General features: G+C 39.2%; 1 protein-coding gene across 1 annotated transcript in view; it reads left to right on the top strand.

The window, feature by feature from the left end:
* The window catches only part of LOC114248929 (axonemal central pair apparatus protein HYDIN), a 57215-nt gene that overhangs the window by 7447 nt on the left and 26903 nt on the right, over positions 1-22865 (top strand). Inside the window, exons 12-38 of the mRNA XM_089740371.1 lie at positions 126-359; positions 1015-1136; positions 1651-1837; positions 2051-2200; positions 2888-3081; positions 3498-3763; positions 3988-4430; positions 4506-4691; positions 4766-4841; positions 5907-6700; positions 6785-6955; positions 7265-7447; positions 7558-7767; positions 7842-7981; positions 8075-8216; positions 8573-8790; positions 15017-15166; positions 16030-16086; positions 16496-16590; positions 19813-19953; positions 20305-20514; positions 20801-20988; positions 21065-21297; positions 21375-21536; positions 21626-21666; positions 21749-21820; positions 21925-22124. Coding sequence (XP_089596497.1) covers positions 126-359; positions 1015-1136; positions 1651-1837; positions 2051-2200; positions 2888-3081; positions 3498-3763; positions 3988-4430; positions 4506-4691; positions 4766-4841; positions 5907-6700; positions 6785-6955; positions 7265-7447; positions 7558-7767; positions 7842-7981; positions 8075-8216; positions 8573-8790; positions 15017-15166; positions 16030-16086; positions 16496-16590; positions 19813-19953; positions 20305-20514; positions 20801-20988; positions 21065-21297; positions 21375-21536; positions 21626-21666; positions 21749-21820; positions 21925-22124 — 5265 coding nt within the window. The remainder of the gene's footprint in view (positions 1-125; positions 360-1014; positions 1137-1650; positions 1838-2050; positions 2201-2887; positions 3082-3497; positions 3764-3987; positions 4431-4505; positions 4692-4765; positions 4842-5906; positions 6701-6784; positions 6956-7264; positions 7448-7557; positions 7768-7841; positions 7982-8074; positions 8217-8572; positions 8791-15016; positions 15167-16029; positions 16087-16495; positions 16591-19812; positions 19954-20304; positions 20515-20800; positions 20989-21064; positions 21298-21374; positions 21537-21625; positions 21667-21748; positions 21821-21924; positions 22125-22865) is intronic.

Below are 22865 nucleotides of genomic sequence, written 5' to 3'. Positions count from 1 at the left end.
GATTTTCTGTTGTATTGTTGGTGCCATAAAGGTACGATACGAAAGAAGACAAACCTAGTCTAGACCGGTCAGAATTCTAGGAAATAATCTTATATTATTTCAGCCAATAAACATGCTTCTTTCAGATAACGTTAACAGCAAATTTGATTAGAACAAATCAAACTTCTTTAGAAATAGAACTTGAAAAATCGGACAGCGCTCCCATCGTTTTGCCTGTAGTTTTTAGTGCTGTAGTCCCGGAGATAGTACCAGCCCAAGATATCAAACTACGAGCGTGTTTCATAGATTTTCCATACCAACACGAAATAAAAATAACTTCTAATCAATTTTGGGGTTATTTTACGGTCGACGAAAGTAAGGTAGGTTTTTTTTTAATTATTTTTAAATGTTTGAAATATCATACTTTTTATTTTGTGTCAGAAAAATTTCAGCCTAACTTTAAAATTTAACTTCAAGGTCTCAATGGTTCAATGGTTTCCAATGATGGCCTATATCATTTTGAATTTTTTATTTGAGTAATTATTGTGGCGTATTAGTTATACCAGTGCTAGCCCACTGGTCGAAATTCGACCATAATTATTGATACCACAAGTTTTAGATTCAGTATTGCATTCTCTTTTTATTTTGCTACTGGTTTTTTTTTTAATGTACGTAAATGAAAATGATATTGGTAGGAAAATGTTAACTATGAATGTGGAAGGATATAGAGGAAGAGGTAGACCTAAGAAGTAATTGATGGATTGCGTGAAAGACGATATGGGTAAGAGGGGAGTGAGCGAAGAAATGGTATATGATAGAGGAGTATGGAAAGAGAAAACATGTTGCGCCGACCCCGGGTGACTGGGAAAAGGGCAGGATAATGATGATGTACGAAAATAATTGTTTAGAAATTTTATATTTTGATTGCAAGCACTTAAATGTCGCAGTAGTTATGACACAAAAAACAGATAATCGGATGACAAAAAGGGTATAAAAAAAGCATGGAAATGATTTGTTTTTGTTTGCAAATTTAAGGAACAATCCACGTTAGAAGTTGATTTCGCCGTTAAAGAATGCTTGATCGAACCCAACAGCACAATATGTTTACCGGTAACGATAAAAACAAGTGTACTTGGAGAACAGGAATTCATTGTGCGGTAAAAAACTTTAACAAAAATTCATGTCCTTTTTTGTCGTCGAGGGCGATAATACTTTATGAAGTGATAATACATGTTAATAGTACCAATCCCCACAGTATGACATTTCTAAACTTGTACATTAATCACTTGAAGTTTCACGGATTTAGTTTTAATATACAATTTTGATCCCTCATCGTGTAAGTCATTCTCTTACACAAGATAAATACATAATACTGCTAAAAACCTCGAAGTCCTAGTATCTACTTTGGAATCGAATTACAAGATAATCGCGTTTTCCCAAGTACACTCGGTACCTTGCTATTACATTAATACAGTTTTCAAATGACGCTAAATATCATATTTATACAAATACATATTTAATATTTAAAACATTTAACACTATCACTAACCAATCCGATGTAGTATTGTGTTAATAAGAGAGCAAAATTCTACTGAACTCAGGTAGAGGCCGTGAGCTCACCTAGCGGTCAGTGAGTATCTGGAATAACATATTATTATTTTACCTTAACAGATTGCATCTTTTCGGTTTAACGAAGCCTATTGACATATGCCGTATTACGGGCTGTGGTGTGCGACCTATCGTCACATGTTCCCCGATGGCTCTGCATTGGGGTCAGGTTAAATTGTTGACTAAATCTCAAAAAGTCTTAACGCTATGCAATGACTCCCCAGTGACTGTTATTTTTAGGGCATCTTTGGTAAGATACATTTTAATAATTATTGACATTAATGAAAATACTTTAGTTTGACCAAAATAGTGACATAATTAATTAGAAGTACATTACATCAATTTGGATAAAGTGCATCCAGTTTTTATAATTATAGGTAGCCTTAAAGCTATTTATTTAGATTTTTCACTGATTTAATGTAAATTCTTTTTAAAATTCAGTTTCCTATTTCCTTTACTATAGTTGAATAAGGATAGTCACTGGAGTATTCGTCCTTCTGAAGGCTACATTGACCCTGAGTCCGAAACAGATTTATTTTTTACACTTTTTTTAATCGACGCCGATTTATATACGAACAAAGCTGTGATTCAACTCGAAAAAGTTAAGGAAATTGTAAGTTTCTATTTGTTGGCCATAAGCAATAAGCTTTAATATTTAAACGTTAGATTTGAATCTTAATAGCAAATCGACTCAATGGTTTGAGTTTGAGTACCATAACATCAAACAATACAAACATGGTACGAAAAAAAAACGTTTAAATAACAAGCCGAACTTAAATTAATTTCAACATTTTTGATCCTACTGATACTGGTCAGAATATTAGAGCTAAGTTATGCAATGATTGTATTGTCAACGGTCTTTGATGAGTATTCAAATTTTCAAGTTAAGCGGACGTCTTGAAATTGGTAAAAATGACATTCAAAGTTATATACTTACTACTTACTGGTGATAGGACATCTTGTGAGTCCACACGGGTAGGTACTACCACCGTGCCTATTTCTGCCGTGAAGCATAAATTCGTTTCGGTTTGAAGGTTGGGGCAGCCGTTAATAACTATATTGAGACCTTAGAACTTACATCTCAAGGTGGGTGGCGCATTTACGTTGTAGATGTCTATGGGCTCCGGTAACCACTTAACACCAGGTGGGCTGTGAGCTCGTCCAAACATCTAAGCAATAAAAAAACATAAACCATTGATACACAGATATTGAACGAATAAAAGCGTGTTAAGCATCAAAATAGGTTGTCTTATTTAAAAAAATATAAATATTTAATTGTGAAAAACTTGCATTATATCAGTTAGTGCCGCTCTCGGCTACGGGAATCGGTACAAGTATTGTAGTCGGGGAGCTCCAGGACCATATCGTACTCGGACGACATTTCACAAGAGTTCCGTTTACCTGCAAAGTGATCATGGAAAACTTTGGCACCCGCTTACACGCATTAGAGTGGAGTGAGCATTACAAAGCGCCAAAAAATAAACAACCCACTGTGTACGTATTTTAATTACTATTATCAAATAATTAACTATAAGAGTATTAAGCGGTAGGCAGCGGCTTGGCTCTGCTCGTGGCATTGCTGAAGTTCATGGGCGACGGTAACCGCTCACCATCAGGTGGGCCGTACGCTCGTCTGTCTACAAGGGCAATAAAAAATAAATTCTATATCTATATTCTATTTTGATAGCCGCACATAAAACCGATTGCTGGCGTGGCGAAGCGTCGCCATGCGCAAGCGATGATTTCTTAATATTAATATTTTATTTTTCACAATGCTACATGTATTCCCTGTCTTAAACTATCGTTTTATGCATCTGTATCTCTACAAAATAATATTAATGTTTCACATCTGCCATTCTTTCTGCGATGGCTCATTTTTAAGTTGTTCATAATTTATCTTGTTCTGTTAGGAGCTTCTTTACTCTTGAGCCTAAAGCATTCAAGATGGGCTCAGGAGAAAGAATGGAATTAGCAGTGAGCGGAACGTCTTCGAAAATTACAACGGTAAAGGAAACCTGGTACCTCATAGGCAGTATTGAAGGTGTTAATAAAAAAGAGCTATTACTGGAATGTCAAATCACAGCAGAATTCGTAGATCCAAATATAGAAATTTCATCGCCTGTCGTAGAACTACAGTACGATCATGGGCCGTATAGCGAATATTATAAATTAACTGGTAAATTAAAAAAAAAAGTAATCTTTAACTATTACATTTTTGCTCTATGAGATTGAAATAATTTGTTTTAATGAATGAAAATGATTCTTGTCCACCTGATGGTTGTCTGGAAGAGATCGCACTTAGCGATAAGACCGCCAATTGTACTTATTTGTTTTTTTTTAATGTATCGCACTGTTTATTTGTTTTTTGGTGTACAATAAAGAATACTCTCTTTATTCCAGATATTATAAGTATCAAAAATGTGGCGAAATTACCGTTAGATTTGGATATTACAGTGAAACCGCCATTTGCTATAATTCAGAAGCAAAACACTTACAAAATTCAACCTCATGAAGAAAATCTATGTTGTTGCATTCGTTACAATGAGAATGACTTGAATTTGCCAAGTATTAACAGTGAATATGGGCCTAGAAAATCACAGGAACTAATCGACTTCTTGACTTTGAAACCGGTCGAGCCTCTACGCTTAGGACCACTTAAGTTCTTTGAAGATATACATAAAATAAAAAAGGCATTTACATTAACCCACTCTGTTGAGGAACGCTTGGAAGATGAAGAAATTATGAAACTTCAAATTTTGTTTGATACAACAAAACATTCGAGTTTAAAATCCAAAGTTTACTCGGATTTGATGAAAATAAAATTTAAAGGCCACAAAAATAAGGTTGCTGGTTTGTTTGTATTTTGTTTGTGTGTGTGTTTGTATGAGTTTTACGTCTTTTAAAAAATATGTTTTTAGGATGCTATTAAACTGATTGGAACAGTAAATTTTCCTAATCTGTTGGTTTTATCCCCAAAAGTGGACTTCCAGTCCATACTTAATGAGAGCGTAATCAGCAAAACAATAAAAATACAAAACGTGACTCCCCTCTTAGTTTGCTACATGCTACATTGGAAAAAATATGTAGTTTCCAACGGAGCGGAGGTGAGTTGCAAGTCATTTATTAGTAATAACCGATCTACCATCAGCGAAAATAAAAGCTAATTCCTTTGTTATAGCCACAACCAAATACTTTTAAGCGTTCTAGTTATGCAAGTGATATCAAGACGCAAAGTGACGAGACTGAATCTAATGGTTTGTATTTTTAAACCGTTTTTGCCTATTATGATAATAGACCGACGAACTACTTACCATTATATGGTAAGTGGTAGTAATTAATATACTTTTAATTAATCTTAAATGCATTTTTTTAAATAATGACGTCAAAGTAAAAAACACAAATAATAATATAATAGTAGAAAAATGGAACGCACAGTTAAACTTATATTTGGAACGTGTAGCGTAGCATATGTAATTAAATAGAGTAACTGCTATTTTTATTTTATTGGAATCGGCGCTTGATATTGGATTTCCAAAACAGGCTTGCATAAATATTGTATGTTAGCAATATCTCAATGTGGGTGACTCACATGTATTTATTTATTTTATAATATTTTATTATAATTACACTACACAACAACACATACATATTTTATTTTATATCAACACATTCATTTATCACACAATCATACAAAACATTATTTACACTAAACAAAATAAAATTCACAAGCAAAGTCAGGCGATAACTGCAGTATAGCGGCGGGGATATATTTCGCTAGTAAATCGGTCGCATTTTTACCGATCCACCGCCACCAGTCGAAATCTGACTTGCGAGCGCGCATCCCGTATTATCTTTTCTGTTCTACGCCTTTTTATAATTTTTGCTTTTTGTTTCGTGTACTGCTTGTGTTGCTTGGACTATCTGTTTCTTGTTACTTTCTCCTTCTTTCTTTATATTTGTGTTCGTCTTAAATAAAAACTTTCTTTGTGTACTTTTGTGTTTGCAAAGACATTATATTACAACCCGAGACGACCAAACTCAAGATTAAAATAATCCAGAATTATTTGCTTTGGAATTAGTATTACTAATCATGAAATAAAAGTGAACCACTAGTGAATTCCGACCACGTTTCACTCCGGTTTCGTTGAATATATGAAATATTTGCGTAACGATTTCTTCGAAGTGCGAGCATTTTTTGCTAAAACAAACTCAGTCGTTTGAAGTATAAGAGTAAACTCGTAAGATACGATTAAACAAACATCTAAATACTTAATTTCTAATATTAAATCAACGCTAAAACACAAATTGTTTTCTTTTAGTTACCAGCGCCAATGAAATGATAGAATGTCGGGCATCCGTTATTTCAAATTTTAATAAAGACTTTGATAACTATCCGAAATCAATGAATACAGAAGCGCTCGTTAACGGCCATACGACTAGTGACATAACAAGTTCCGAGGAAATGAAATCAAATATATTACAAATATTAACACCTATGCTATATCCAGAATATGATGAAAATTTCTGTTGGGTTTCAAAGTTTCCAAAGAAGTGTAAGGACAATAAATTCGAGATAAACCAAATATGTCAGGTGATACCACATCGAGGAATTTTGAAACCGAATGAAATACAATATATACATGTAATATTTAGGCCACCTCCCAATGTTAGCGTTCGCGCTATTTTAGAATGTGAAGTTTTAGGAGGTCCGCCTGAAAGTGTATTAGTCACCGGTCAGAGTTCAGATTTGAGGTATAACATTGATGCGAAGAGAGTAAATTTTGGAATAAGATCTTTTTACGAGAAGGCGTCTTTAAAACTGTCGATATCAAATGTAGCACAGCTGCCGTTTGAACTTAAAACTTATTTAAACGAACCAATGAATGAAAATGTATTTGATGCACTTATAATCGATTTAATACCACAACAGCAGGTATTGGAGCCCGAAGAAATAGCAGATATTAATATACTGGTATATCCTGGAGTGACAGGATGTTTCAATAGAAATTTTCTGTTAGAAATAGGTCATTTACCATATTTTCCGATTGAAGTATGCGGCTGGGGGGTTATTCCTCAAGTTTATATCGTGTTACCGAGACCAGATATTTGTCAAGTTAGTAATCTTAATGATCGACATCAGATCAGAACTATTTTAAAATGAATTTAAATCGACTAAGCGCGTCTAATCGATTTGCAGCTAAACGTAGAGTTCGGCTATGAAGCAATTTCTACATTAACTTTGGAGTACTTAGAAGCAGTTGGTGAAATTTTCCACAAAAATAATTCAGAACATTTGAACACTCCGCTAGTTGAAAAATGTTTTGAAGATCCATTTTTCCAATGTGATTGGCATATTTGTTCACCTTGGGTACTGTATGGAACGTTTTAAAAACTATTTAGGATTTCTTAATTATAGTAAGAAATAGAAAAACGACGCCTGTTGATTCAATACTCTTTAAATATCGTTGATTTTGCACATACATAGAAATCCCTCCGAGAGTATATTCATAGCTAGGCCAGGTGGTCTGGGCGTCAACAACAACCGATACGTGACTTCAAACATAGAAATGAATACAAAAATAAAACTTAAACATACGTGTTTAATACATTTGTGTTTTAATTGTTTTAGACCTCATTTCTTTAGAACTTCAATCAATATATTCAATATATTTTTCAGGATTACTTTCCTTCTAAAATGGATATTGAATTAGCAATAGAAAGGAAATTAGTAGTGTACCACTTGAAACAGAGACCAGAAATTTTGAGGGCATATTCAACAAGTAATAAAAATAACTCGATTACTGGATTCAGTACGACACCTTACGTCATTGATTTCGGTGTTGTAATAACGGGTACTACGGTAAGAGAATTTAAAATAAAACAATGTAGGAAAAGATCTTGTCTATCCTTCGATCGAGAGGTTTGATGAAGTTTTTAATTTTAAAGTGATGGGCAATGAATTCATTGTAGATTCACCGAATTATAGAAGTAATCAATTATGGACCGGTTCCTACGAAATTACATTTCGCAAAAGGTACCCAATTCCCTACTTGGCTGACTATGAAGCTGTGTGGTAAATTAAATCCTGGCGATACGGGAAAACTGGAAGTTGTCTTCTCCCCATCATCTGACGATTTCCCGGAGTTAGAAGATACAGTAGACACTTGTATTTATTCAGAGGTACGGTATAAGGTATTTCAGAAGGGCTTTATCGAAAAAATTAAGTCACATTTGTTAACTCATTTCCAATTCAGGTACCATTCGGTGTTACGATACCGATTAAAGTAAAATCTATTTGTGCCGTACCGTATTTAGTATCGAGCGTGAAAGAAATTCATTTTGGATCTGTCCGATGCGGCGACAAGATTATTTGTTCCATACCATTGAAGAATATGTGAGTAAATACTATTTCTGAAAATAAAATTCTATTTTAGTTATTGTCAAGAAAATCATGTTTATTAATTTTTTATACATATATTGTCAACAGCGGTAAGCCGACCTGTATTTGGTATGTGACATTAAAGCTTAAAACATCTGGACCGAATCCCATGATGATTTTGGATAGTTCAGGAAAGTATGAACCTGGCGAAGGAGGTTGGCTGAGCATCGCTTTCAAGCCTACTCTAGAGGTTTTCACAAACTTTTATATTATAGTATTAAATGCAGACAATTTAGCCTGGTATACCTGCTGTTAAGTGATCGCAGGAGTCCATAAATATCACAACCTGTCACAAGTCAATCAGGTTAAACTACCAGTTCCATCTGGGACGCATGACTGCTTCTCACCAGACATATGCTGTATGAATATGTCATATTCGAAGTTGCTCGTGCACATCTGTTAGGTACATGCATATTTCATTTAAAAAAATGTCTATCTACTATCTAAAAAAAAACTACCGTCAAATAGCCGTATTGCTCAATATCCCATTTTCTATTATCCCGGAGGGTTCAGGATTTCTTACTATTAATCCCTTTTACATTGTAGATGACATATGAAGGAATCTTGATATTTAGATTCCATATGAATCCCAATCGAATGACGATCCCGCTGTATGGTAAAGGCGTCGTGCCTCATGTTCACGTGATTGGCCCAAATGTTGATTTCCCACCGACTCTGCCATGGGCTGAAACGAATTATCTATATTTCGGGATTACAAATCCTTGCTCGTTCCCGATCGAAATTATAATCGCACATAGTGATGAGTAAGTTTATTTAAATGCAGTATTGACAAATGTCAGTAAGGCTGTATAATTTGAATTTTGTATTTTAAGACAACACTTCCTAAGGTAGTGTCCGGTAGGAAAAAAACCTAAACCTTCGTACTTCAATTGTAACCGATGCTAACTTTTTGCTTTTTTGAATAATGGCTTAATGAGCTCATGACCCACCTGGTGTTAAGTGAGCTCCACATATATGCATTGAAACTTGAGTGTCAATGTTAAATGGGTTCCACATATAGACATTGAAACTTGAATGCCAACACTTCGAGACATGAAGTCTAAGTTGTAATAGGACTAGAGTTGTTCCACCCTTTAAGCCGAAGTGCATGACTGCTTCGCGGCGGAAACGATCAGTAGGGCGGTACCAAACCTATCGTTCGGACTTACTAAATGCCCAACCACCAGTAATTTTTATTACACGACTTTGTTCCCTCATCATGAAAGTCGTTCGTGAACGCGTATTGGAAATGTATTTCATTTAAAAAAAATCGTCCCTTTCATTGGGATTTGGAACTGGTATAGTCGCATCGCTTGATAAGAGTATTTTTTTTTTATGATTGAAAGATTACTGGTGGCCCGGAGGCCTTTCCAGTTTCACCAGGACACGTGGGCGAGCAAAGGCTCAGCCAGGAGAGGTGGGATTTGCTAACAGCTACCCGAGCGCCTCCGAAGGAGACCTAACAGCTCAAGAGTAGCTGCTTCGCGAATGAATCTACTACCGGATCGGAATCGCGACCCGCTGAGAAGATCCGGCGAGAAACTCAGAGAGCTGATTCATGGGTTAGGTTGCACGGCGAACTCTTTGTCGAGTTCGACGAGTACGGTTACCGAGGTCCCTAAGCCTGCTCCTAGTGTTAGAGCTAAAGGCGTCTAATGCAAAGGTTATTGGATCTGATGAATCCGTAAGGACGTGTCTAGGGCGTCGACGGTGACTGGCTCCTGCGTGATCAAGATTCGGGGAGTAGTCAGCGGCGGCAACGATAAGGCGATTATCATGACGCATAGCCTTATCGAAGTACCGTTCCGACGCTGACTTCATGTATTTCTGGATAGATTCGAGGCCCAGGTCGTCGTGTAGGTCAACGTTCCTCACGAACCACGGAGCTCCGACGGCTAACCTGCAAAAGCGGGATTGTAAAGATTGGAGGGTGTCTATGTGTGTGCGGGCCGCGTGAGCGAACACCACACTCGCGTAAGTCATGACGGGCCCAATGCAAGTTTTGTAAAGTGTCACCTTGTTCCGAAGGGACATTTTACTCCGCTTACAGATCATGGGGTAGAGTCTACCGAGAATAAACGCAGCACGGTCACGGACTGATTTTATATGCGGGCGGAATGTCATCGATGCATCCAGGGTAACGCCCAGGTACTTGACCTTCCTGGCCCAGGGTATGGGTTGTCTAAAGAGAGTAATCGGGGGTGTGAGATTCCTCCTCCTAATCCGGGAGGAAATCCGTGTGGAGCTTCCCCTCTGAAATAGCACCGCAGTACTTTTCGCTGGGTTGATGTCTATGCGCCATATTCGGAACCACTGTCCTAGGGCTAGGGCTGCGCTCTGAAGCTTCTTCGCGATTAGGGACTTGTTTCTACTGGAATAGTAAACAGTCGTATCGTCGGCGAATAAAGCTAAATGGGTCGGCGGCGACCGGGGAATATCGTTAACGAATAAGCTAAATAGGAGGGGTGAGAGGACAGAGCCTTGCGGGACTCCAGCTGTGAGAGATCGTGGGGAGGAGCGGGTTCCCTCGACTCGATATCGAAAAGAGCGGTTCGACAAGAAGTCCCGTATGATGAGCACGAGACTATCCGGCACGCCCATGTTGAATAGTTTGAAAATCAAACCATTGTGCCAGACTTTGTCGAACGCTTTTGCGACGTCGAAGAAGAGAGCTCCCGTGTATAACGGTTTTGGTCGATTAAGCCCCACAAGAATGTGCTCCGTGAGGCGGTGCACCTGTTGAACGCATGAGTGATTTGTACGGAATCCGAATTGTTCATCGATGAGAATGCCCTTGGATGAGACGAAGTCTCTGAGGCGTTTGTAGAGCAGACGCTCATACAGTTTGCCTAGAGACATGAGGAGGCTAATCGGGCGGTAGCTCGTCGGATGATTTTTTGGTTTACCGGGTTTATGTATGCCGATAACGTCCGCTTCTTTCCACACCGCGGGAAAGATACAGTTCGCCATAGCGGCATTGAAAATAGATGCCAACATCACGATGAGTTGGACGGGTAGAAGTTTAATAACGCGGTTGGATATACCGTCGGAACCGGGAGCCTTGCGAGGACGTAGGTCTTTGATCAAGTCTTTAACTTCCATCGGGGTGACGGGTGGTAACGCATCCGAGGGTGGCAAGGAGGCTCTGCGTTCTACCTCACTGTCTACTAATTCTACATGAACAGGGTCCACGGATTGAGTGCTGGGCGTGCACTGGGTTTGCAATGTATCGGCCAGCAGCTCTGCTTTTTCGTCATCATCAAAGGCCGCGAGTCGGCCTGAGGGGCCTACGAGGGGGGGCATAGTTACTACCGTATCCGATTTGAGAGTACGAGCTAAGCGGTAGTAAGACCTTTGGGAGGGCGCGAGTCCTTCTAAGAAATCAGACCATCTGGCATCTCGGACTTCGGCGATGCGAGACTTTACGTCGCGTTGTAGGGCACGCATTCGAATACGATTTTCCGCGGTAGGATACCTGTCGTAGGCGCGTATCGAGGCGTTCTTAGCTCTAAGGAGTTCCCTAATATCGTCGGACAATTTGAAGCGGTGAAGGAAGTCCTCCGCTACAACTTGTTTCGATGACCTATCTAATGTCGAGGTGATGTGTGACGTTAAGATGTCTATGGCTTCAGCGGTATCCTGAGGAGACGGGGTAGAGTCCGGGTTAAACGGGAGCGATGGTGGATCAGATTCAGCCAGGCTGATGCCCAGCGTGTGCCAATCCACCACAGTCCTCGTGACGGGAACGGAATCGGGAGCGCGACCGAGCTTCATAACGACGGGACGGTGGTCTGAATCTAACTCTGAAACTACTTCGATCGAGTGTAAGCGCAGAGTTACGTTTTTTAATAACGCTATGTCGAGTATATCCGGGCGATGCGCGATATTTAGCGGGTAGTGAGTCGGGGTTAGCGGAGCGACGATATCGAAGGCGAGATCATCGACTAACTTGTCAAGCCGCCTGCCATTCGGGGTTGTGGTGTGTGAGTTCCACCTGATGTGTTTACAATTTAGGTCGCCCGCCAGAATGACAGAGCTCCCCATGCCGAGCAGCGCCTCGATATCACTGCTTAAAACGATCTTATCCGGTGTAAGATAAACGGACGCGATAACGATCGGCGCGTGTCCCGTCAGTGAGATTCGGCACACTGATGCTTCGATATTAGCGAGCGCGGGAGGATCGAGCGGGACGCAATGCAGGACTCTTCTATAGTAAATGACGGTACCACCACCACGAGCAGAGAGCCTGTCGTTCCTGACCATGTTATAATTCGCGATTTTAGGGTCACGGCGCGCGGGCTTAAGTAGGGTCTACTGCACTAAAAATATATCAATTTGATGGTCACGCAAAAAGTCAGAAACCTGATCACGTTGATTTGCGAGACCGTAAGCGTTAAAAAATCCTATCGTTACGGATAGGGGCTTTACTCTACTTATATACGCCATTGATTACCGGCGGAGTGAGGGGAGGACGTACGTATTTAATGACGCGTATACGTCGGCGTATTCTTGCACAACGGCGATAAAGTGTTGTGCGGTGGAGGCAGCGCGAATGGCGTCGCCCAAAGCGTTAACGCGCTCAAAGTTGATCGACTGAAAGAAGTCGATCGCTAAAGCGAGATTGTCGGACGCGGTCGGAGGGCAAGTCGCGGGAGAGGGACGAGTCGCGGGGGCGGGACGAGTCGCGGGGGCGGGACGAATCGCGGAGGAGGGAGTTATAGCCGTGTTCATGTACGGCAGCGGTTTCGCCCAGGCCGAGACACTGGGCACCGGCGCCGGAACGAACGCTGGCTTAGCCTGCGACACAGAGGGTGCCGAGGCTTTGATGTCTGGGCCGGAAGCTCGGAGGCGGTTTTGACGGGCGACGCGGCGATTTATTTTAGAGGCTCGGGGGCAACCACGGTAATTCGCGGGGTGACCCTGTGTTCGACACAGGACGCAGCTAGGCGGTTCCGTCGCGGTTTTTTGGTCGCGAGCGCAGAGGGCCGTGGCATGATCGCCCAAACACTTAACACATCGGGGGCGCGCGTGACAGTTACGGGAAGAGTGCCCGTACAATTGACAGTTATGGCACTGGCTAGGAGTGCCTTTTTTATGGGGGGCTTCGACGGCGATACCGGAGAGCCTACAGACGGTCTGTGTGTTGAAGATTTTCTTACTCTCGGGGGTAGGCTGGAGGGTGACTAGAACCATATTATATGGCTCCCTACCGCGACCGGTGTGCATACGGTGCACAGAATTCACTGGAAAGCCCTGTTCTAACAGATCGGCCTTGACGAGCTCTACATCTAACTCTTTAGGGATTCCGCGTATTACAACGCGGAGTTCGCACTCCTCCTGGAGCGTATAAGTATGGAAACTTATACGTTCCTTACGGAGGTAAGAAGAGAGGGCCCTATGGTCGTCGGGTGTTTGAACCTTAATTTGAATGCCGTTCGCGAGGTTACGGGCATTCGTGAAATTTATATTTTTGGCCTTAAGGGCCAGGCAAACTCGATCCCAAGCTGCCTTCTCCTGAAGGATAACCGGGGGAGGGGTCTGGGTTTTATTTTGTGCCATCGGACGTGACGACGGAGTGGCACGGGCTGGGGGCGCAACGGGAGTCTGAGGGCGGGGGCGCGACGCGTTCACGGCTTTGCTAATTTTAGCGGCCGCGGGAGCTCGAGACTCCGCGGCACGCTTCTTACCCTTCTGTACCAGGGTCATGTCCGAGTCAGAGTCGGAGCACGAGGAGGCGAGTGCAGGCGACCTACGAGCAAGTGTAGGTGTTTTAGAGGGCGCGACGGAGGCCGCGGATGATCGCTCAGCTGAAACGATGGTCACGGCGGACGACGCAGCAGCTTTACTCGCCAGTATAGGCGACACGGGAGCGGTAGGCACGACAGAGGCTGCGGTGCTCAATGCAGAAGCTTTGCACGCAGGTACAGGCGACGCAGGAGCAGCGAGCGCGGCGAAGTCCTCGAGAGGGCTCGCAGTGTGATTGGCCTTGAAGGCCAGAAACTCTGAGGCGAGCTGTGGGTGGCGAAGTCGGAGGAATTCCGCGAATACAGCGTCCATGATCGCTGAGTACCCAGGTGGGGCGGCCCCGGGTCTTGAAAACACTCGCCTTGCGGGGCCCCAACTTCACGGACCTGAGCGGTTCTATTGAACACAGGTGGCAATGCGGCGCGATTACCACAGGACAAAGAAAAAGCACAACAAAACAGAAATTACAAAAAGAAACAAAACAAATAAATACTAGCAGGAAAACACTTTGTCGGCAAATGTTCCACGAACACAAAAATAACTAAAACAAAACAAATAAAAGCTTCCAGGAAACACACTTGGTCGGCAGATGTATCACGAACACAGGCCGCGCGAACAATGGCCGGGCTAACAAAAGCCGGGCGAACAAAGACCGGGCGATCGAGTGGTCGATGAGCACGTCCGCACGTGACGGGTGCCTCTATCGGAATGATAAGAGTATACTGGGTGTTGCTGCGTGAGGCTCCGACTCAACAAAATAAAAACTAAATAATATAGATTAAAAACTACAAAAAATCGTATAAATAGTAGTAGTAAAAAATAATCTTCTTCTTATATATAAAAATGAATTGCTGTTCGTTAGTCTCGCTAAAACTCGAGAACGGCTGGACCGATTTGGCTAATTTTGTTCTTGAATTATTTGTGGAAGTCCAGAGAAGGTTTAAAAGTTAAATAAATATGAAAATGCTCGGTATTAAATAAAAATAACTATTTTGTTTTTCCTTTGATGTGTGCCCCGTCGGACGGATTCCTTTTATTTGAGGCACTACGAAGTCTGCCGGGTCAGCTAGTTTATAAATAAAAAATAATTTCAATGATACATAACAGTATAAGATATAAGCCTATAGGGTATTCCAAAATAAACTGATTATTCTTTTTAATAACCTTACCGGATTTTAGCGTCGCCTTAAACCTTAATTTCATAAATAAATTAATTGAGTTACTGTGATTTTCAATTTATAATAGAAAATGGAAGGAAGAAGATGAGATATACCAATTATTACACAAGTATTACAGCAAGCCCGATGAAATGTTGGTTCCTGCTATCAAACCCGGTATCGGCTTCCCACCGGAGGTTGTCAATTTCTACAAAAAGTTTACGGAGCAAGTTAGGAAGTAAGTTTATGTTCTATATGGCTTTCAATGGGCGTTTAATCAGTTCCAAATAAAGAGATAACAACTTGAATGATACCACCCTTCAACCAGCGAAACGCATGATTGCCTCACGTCAGAAATAGCCAGGATTATGGTACATAGCCGTGTGGGCATCGCAAAACTGACAACTACGTGATCTCATTTAACATTCATTAATTTTGTTTTGAAAATAGCTGTGAGTACGGGAAAGTGACGTGTAATTTTTGACAGCTCGATGCTAGATACCGATGTTTCTATTGCATCGAATAAAAGCTATCACACCATTCGAAGACACATGAGATTAATCATTATACGTTACTTGACTGATTCGATGGTGCAGTGGTTAACGGTCCTGACTGTTGCACTCAGGGTCGTCGGTTCGATTTCCACATCGGGCAAACATTCGTGTGAAGAATAGGTTTGTTTGCTCTTCGTCTGGGTGTTTATTATCTATATATCGACGCTTTGAAGGCAAACGTGACTAAGCGACAATAACTGCTTTATACATAAATGATAGGCAATAGCCATATTCGATGCGCAAAAAATATATATTTCTAGGTCTATTAAAATCATTTCAATCCTACAGCTAGATTCGTTAAAATAGATTTTTTTCAGGTATTTCAACTTTAAATTAGTCTACTGTAAAGTTCACGCATTGTAGCTTAGTCACGTTTGCCTTTCAAGCGTCGATATGTATATCTTAAAACTTATGTTTGTCAGTTTCTGGTAGCCATTACACAGGTAATTCTATTTTGAGGCCTGATGGTCATGCGCGATTTATTCTCAGTTATCCCATTTAGTTAAATTCTACTACACGTGCTATGTACATATTTTTAATGAAACAGGATTAAGGATGACGAAGCTTCCGCTGCAACAGCCGCAAACCTCAAGACGCCATTAAAGTATGATGATTTTTCCAATTACTATATTTTAAATATTTGATACACATATTAAAAATAATAAATGATAAAATATAAATGAGCTTAAGTAATAATACTATTTTTAAATGAATGAATATTTTTATAAGTTATTAGAGACGTCAGTTTCTTTAGTAATAGTTATTTTTGTTTTTTTTTATAAAATATTATGCAGTTAAAAAAAATTTTTAATGAAAGAGAAAAAAAGAATCTTTTGTTATTTGTTATTGCTGATGTCCATGAGCGATGATAACCCTATCGACCTATCGATCTGGATGGATCGGTACCCAATCAGCCATGTAGATACGAAGAAAATAAATAACTTTACTATTTCAAAACGTTTATAAATAATATACAATATTGATCATTATTATTTCCTTTTTTGCCATTTCAGAAAACCCGGAAAAAATCCTAAATCTACAACCAAGTCAACAACACCTAAAGAATCTAGTCCGAGGATTTTCAGAACGGAAGCTGAAATTATCGCAGGTTTTTATTTCGATCCGGAATTATTAATCATGACCAAATACTATATTATTAGAGGCGACTCCCTCTTAAGTCAAAGTCGATGGGCGGAGCCATTGACGACGAGCACTCACGTGGACTCGTGACGTCATCTGGAGGGGCAACCGACCGACCAGCGGGGACATCACGCCACCTCGGATCACTTTTGCTGGAAGCGCGCGCAGCGTTCACTTGTCTTAGATTTAATATTCTGTGTCGATCGTTCCTACCCACTTTTGTATTTTTTTTATTTATTTAAATTATTAAGCCGTTGCTAAAATCAGAAGTGGGATAGGGCTTGTGCCCTATCCGCTTTTGGGTTATCCTGGCGTACAGTTTATTTTTAAAATTTGCATTAAATTAACAAAGTAATGACCGATATACGTGTAACTGGAAGCAGGGTAGGAGGACGCTCGCATTCGCCGAATGTTCGAGACCAATATTGGAGAATAATATTGGCGCGTTTAATTGCTTAAAACTCAAATGTGAACGTTGCGCGTGAGTCGAGCCCGCTAGGGTCGCAGATAGAAGACGCACGTCCCTCGACCGCGGACGGTGGTGGCGCCGGACCCGTGGTGGCGTTGGGAATCACATCACCGCCGCCGTCAGAGTCCCGCGCGTACGACGCTACAGACAGGATCATCGGAGCATTAAGTGCACTGTCCAAAGTAAGGTCGAACCATTTTTATATTTCTAATTTTGACCCCAGCGTTAATGATATCGATCCTTGGTGCGAAGTAGATTTTTTTTGTCGGATACCCTCTTATGAAATGTAATAAATCACCAAGTAACTAGCTCAACGACTTTATCACAACCGACCTTACGGTCTATTTTTATTGACGCGATAGAACATGCTCGAGACTGAATGCTCAGTTTCGGTGGGTGGAAATAGCATTCGAAGGGTTCAAAATGTTACTAGTCGGCAAACTCCATCAATACGTCAATTAGACAACAGTCCGACTGTCCAGGTCGGTGATCATGCAAACGGGACGCCGTGTTGTTCCATCGCCGTGTCGATTGTACCCGCGTTTGAGAATAGATGTAAAATAGTTCCACCACGCGTTGTGACAATAAAAAGGCAACTACCACATCAGCACGGAAGTTAACCGAATCCATTAGATTCGTAAATTCAGATCGAGCTCATGGTTACCTTATTTCTAAGTTTTACCCTGCCGTGCAATAGATAGACACAATGTGTAAGGAAGTAGAATGGGCTAGATCCTTAACTGGGAAGGCACTGAGTATTTGTCACGAGTTTTGGGCTGTCTTAAGAGTGATGAGCGTACTTGGTTACACGTGTGATTGTCTAGTGACCGGACGTGGGGTAACTTCGTAAAAGACTTTAAGCCGTTGTGTCCGCGAAAGTTAGAGTATGCCAATATTCTTTATAATGCTATGCAATTAGCATCAGATTGCTTTGCCTCATACGTCGAGTGCGCCAGGAGATCGTTGCTCTGTCTTAAGATGGTCAGAGTTCTGACTGACAAACTCGGAACTTTAATAATGATACGGGGCATAATGGGCCCTCTGGTTGACTCGCGAACGCTAGTCTACAGATTCACGATTTGATTTAATTTTTGGTGGAGGTCAGGTTAGGCCGAGTCCTCGTAGGGTTCAGGCACTAGTTGAGTCACCAGTGACGCGTAATGTCAAACATTCTTGGGGTTGACTGCATGCTTCCAGAGATTTACGTGGTAACATAGTTCATGTAGATGTTGTAACGTGGTAACATAGTTCACGCAGAGATTTACGTGGTAACATAGTTCACGTAGATGTTGTAACGTGGTAACATAGTTCACGCAGAGATTTACGTGGTAACATAGTTCACGTAGATGTTGTAACGTGGTAACATAGTTCACGCAGAGATTTACGTGGTAACATAGTTCACGTAGATGTTGTAACGTGGTAACATAGTTCACGCAGAGATTTACGTGGTAACATAGTTCACGTAGATGTTGTAACGTGGTAACATAGTTCACGCAGAGATTTACGTGGTAACATAGTTCACGTAGATGTTGTAACGTGGTAACATAGTTCACGCAGAGATTTACGTGGTAACATAGTTCACGTAGATGTTGTACCGTGGTAACATAGTTCACGTATATGTTGTGACGTGGTAACAAAGTTCACGTAAAGGTGTGACGTGGTAACGCAGTTCACGTTACGAGTGTATTAGCTTGACATGTTAACTTGGCCATGTCAACCAGACTTTACTCTCACAGTATATTATACACCCGATATGGTAACAGTGTCGTGTCGTCAGTACATCTAACGTAACTCAACAAGAGCCTACTATACATGAACACACTGAAATGTGATGTAAAATGCTCACAAAAACTACTAACTTTTACTAATGGTTCATGGTACCAAAATCATGATTGTAATGCAAACAATCTATTTCTATGACGATATCATAGAACACCCCGATAGCAACGCTGTGCACAGAGTGAGTCCTGCATCGTCAGAGATTGAAGACGGTCATGACATCCAGGTGAACGTGGACGTCCACCAGTCAGGAGAGGCCGTATTAGAGGCGACTCCCTCTTAAGTCAAAGTCGATGGGCGGAGCCATTGACGACGAGCACTCACGTGGACTCGTGAGGGGCAACCGACCGACCAGCGGGGACATCACGCCACCTCGGATCACTTTTGCTAGAAGCGCGCGCAGCGTTCACTTGTCTTAGATTTAATATTCTGTGTCGATCGTTCCTACCCACTTTTGTATTTTTTTTATTTATTTAAATTATTAAGCCGTTGCTAAAAATATAATATTAGCTTACCCTATTTAAACGAAAATATAATAAAAAGCGGTTTTGAACTTTTAAATGAACATGATAATGTGGGAGCATTATGGTTTTTTCTAATCGACTCTTGAACGTTTTTAGTGCATATGTCAATATTTATGATTAACTAACACTGTCCGATTTTGTGTAAATGATAATGTTAATCTTTTATTCTTATAATGAATGTAGAAATGTGACAAACGCCATAAACTCTGAAATAAACCCACCAACAAATAACTCTGAAAGCGTATTATAAGATGACATTTATCTGAAATATATTTAGAACAATTCAAAACTATACTTAAAGACCTATTTAATACTATACTTAAAGATCCTTGTAACCTAATTTATTTCACGGAGATGCCCATTTCCGTGAAATAAAATAAGTCTCAAGATGTTAATTCGTTATTGCATTTATTTTCAGATGAAATAATAGCAATGAAAGACCGCCAGGTTGATCCTTTGAAAGAATGTTTGCATGTCTTTGAAAATTTATCAACAGTTACTGAATTCGATAAACATTCGAAGGGCATTATTATCTTTGTACACGGATCTCCATGTGAAGGTATTGAAGCTAATAATAGATTATTAAGGTTATTAAATTCGTAAGCATATTTCTGTGTCATTCAAAACTCTTTGAACTAATCATGTTCATAATTTCAACAAATTGAAACTGATTGATTATGATGTATTTTTGAAAAAAAAAAAAAACATGAACTTTTCGAGTTGTGTTCTTAGGTTTTCACTAATTATTTGCATGTAAATTTATCTAGGTCTAGCTCCCGATACCTATAGTGTTATTAAATCACATTTTAAAATAAATGTAGATAAGAATAGTGTAAATTTGTTTTGATCAAATTAAGTATCTCCTCCAAATGAAATTCTCGCCAAAATCTATGACTTTATGATATTTCAGAAATACAATGTCAAGAAATTGCGTACTCAATTGGGAAAAAATTAAAAATTCCAACTATAAATATAGATTTGTGTATTGTTGAAGCATTGTGCATTCTTGAATGTTCAGCAAAAACGCTTATAATGAATGCCCTTAATGAGTGCTACGAAATGTTTCGGAAACGCACCACTGATCATTTCGCCGATAACGAAAACGATGCCGCTAATGATGGTTACAAATAGGCTATTTTATTTTATATTATATTGCAATAAAACTAATCAGAGTATGTAATAAAATACAAGACACATCTATACGATAACACTATCATAAAACTAAACGGATTATAGAAATATAAACATTCCTCGTTTTTGTTTCTGTGGAATGTTCAAGTATTTATTAAATGATAATTATAATTAAAAAAATTATTTGAATTTCTCTGCTGTTTGTCTTAGCTTATAAACTTACATTTTTAGGCTATTTTTAATTGTACTTGCATTATCGAACGGTCTTTTTATAGAGATTCTGATAGACAATGAAGACGAATTCGACATGATACTTCGGAAATTGCAATATCTAGTTATAAATAAAAACGTACCGACGCCAAGATCTAAAGGTAGTGAAAAAAAGAAGAAGAAATCTCCGAACTCCTCAATGACATCGCATTCAGCATTAGGGGCACTTGGCTCCACGACTATGTTCAATATGGTATCGTGCCTTTGATCGTGTAGCGCTAATTTTTAATATATTAAATCTATAAAATAACAATATTAACTTTTTGTAGGACTTAATACAAGAGCTACTGTCAGAATTTTTCGAGCTACCTAAGTTTAATAAAGGTTTCGTAATGGACTCTTTGTCTAGTACAATATTTAACAATCCAGTTTTAGTTTTGACAACGGTTTTGAAATGCAAACATTCAATATGGAACATTCACCTCGTATTGTGTCAGTCGGATTTTAATAAGTGGGCTCAAGCGCATGACGAGTCACAGAGAGAAACAGATCTTCTTGCTGAGTTAGTATTGTGGTACCAGACCTCTGCCCGGGATAGACTTCGGTAATTATATGATATCTTTATGCAAATTATTTCAGGAATATTTCTAAAGTGTACGAAGAAAGCGAAATTAAAAATATCATTGAAACTGTAGAAGATATGACAGCGGAGGAATATGAAAATGCACCACCAGAACTACGATCGATTTATCAGACGTACGGCTTAGAGGAACGAAGAAAAAAGTACAATATAATAGTAAAGTCAGTATTATTTTAACGAATGTGTTTAAGATGTATTAAACTTTTTTTAATTTTGTGTGTTTATAGCATGATTTTTATTTTCATTTTAGACCTATTAATGAAACAATTAAGAAGGAAAAATTTGCCAAAGGTATTTTTCTTGAACTAGTTCGTTTTAGTTTTAATGCGATTTTTATTAAAAATTTTAAGAATTTATTTTTAATGTCGATTAGAACATAGCAAATCACTTTTGGCGGTTGAAGGTTCAGAGTCCAGGAAAAAAATCAAAAAGGACGATGTCAAAGGTATAATTAATTATATATTAGTTACGTCTGTCAAAAAAATAACGGCTTTTAATTTCGTAACAAGATAATTATTAAAAACCAAAAATACCATTCGGATTCCGTAGCGAAACCAACAAGCGAATATTTAGCAATGAACACAAAATATAACGAATATTATAAAAATACGTACGAGAACCTCATTAACATCGCCAACAATTGGATTGTGGTGGACTGTGATGTTGGAACTCCTTTAATAGGATTAAACGGGCAAGTCGTTGGTTCAGCTCAGAAAAAAACTAAAAAGAAATCTGAAGTTCAGATACAGGTAATTCTAACAATTGTATTTTGCATTTAATACATTTTATTTATTTATTCTGGGATTCCAACAAATGATATATAGGTACACTAATGTTACTGCTGCTAATTTTGCTAACTTGCTAGTACTGTTAATATTGTTAAAATAATAGGTAATTAAGTGTTCTTAGGTTGTGGACTGTTTCAATTAGAGAAAACACAGAATTCACGGAAAATAGAACTATGTAAACACTAAGCACAATGGGGGTAAAACATACATCAATAAAACTTGGATCCCAAATTGGAACAAATTAATTATAATCTAAATACTCTCATCTAAAATAAAACCACTATGTTAGCCTTCAGAATAAAGAAAACGGGAACAATTAATAATTAGCTAAACCAAAACAGCAAAACGCAATAAAGAAATATAATTTTATATGACAGCTGCAAGCCATATTTTGCAAAGCATAAACTTTTTACCCTTCCTTGTCTATATATATACGAAGTTGCATCTTTTGTTAAAACTTGTCCCAATAGATTCACTAAGATGTCTAATGTGGCAAACAGAAATCGACGCGACGATAAGCTATGTTTTCCAAAAACCAAAACTACATTAAAGAATAATAGTATACTAGGTATGAGCGTTAGGATATTTAATAAACTACCGAAGAAATCAAGAGACTTAGATGATTTTAATTTTAAAAAAAACCTAAAAGGTAATCTTATTAGTGAAAATTATTATCACATAAATGATTTTCTTAGGGATGAC

This window comes from Bombyx mandarina, chromosome 04 (assembly GCF_030267445.1).
Source record: "Bombyx mandarina strain Sakado chromosome 04, ASM3026744v2".
NCBI lineage: Eukaryota > Metazoa > Arthropoda > Insecta > Lepidoptera > Bombycidae > Bombyx > Bombyx mandarina.
The sequence above is the reverse complement of the archived record's forward strand: the minus strand, read 5'-3'. Positions and strand labels throughout refer to the sequence as shown.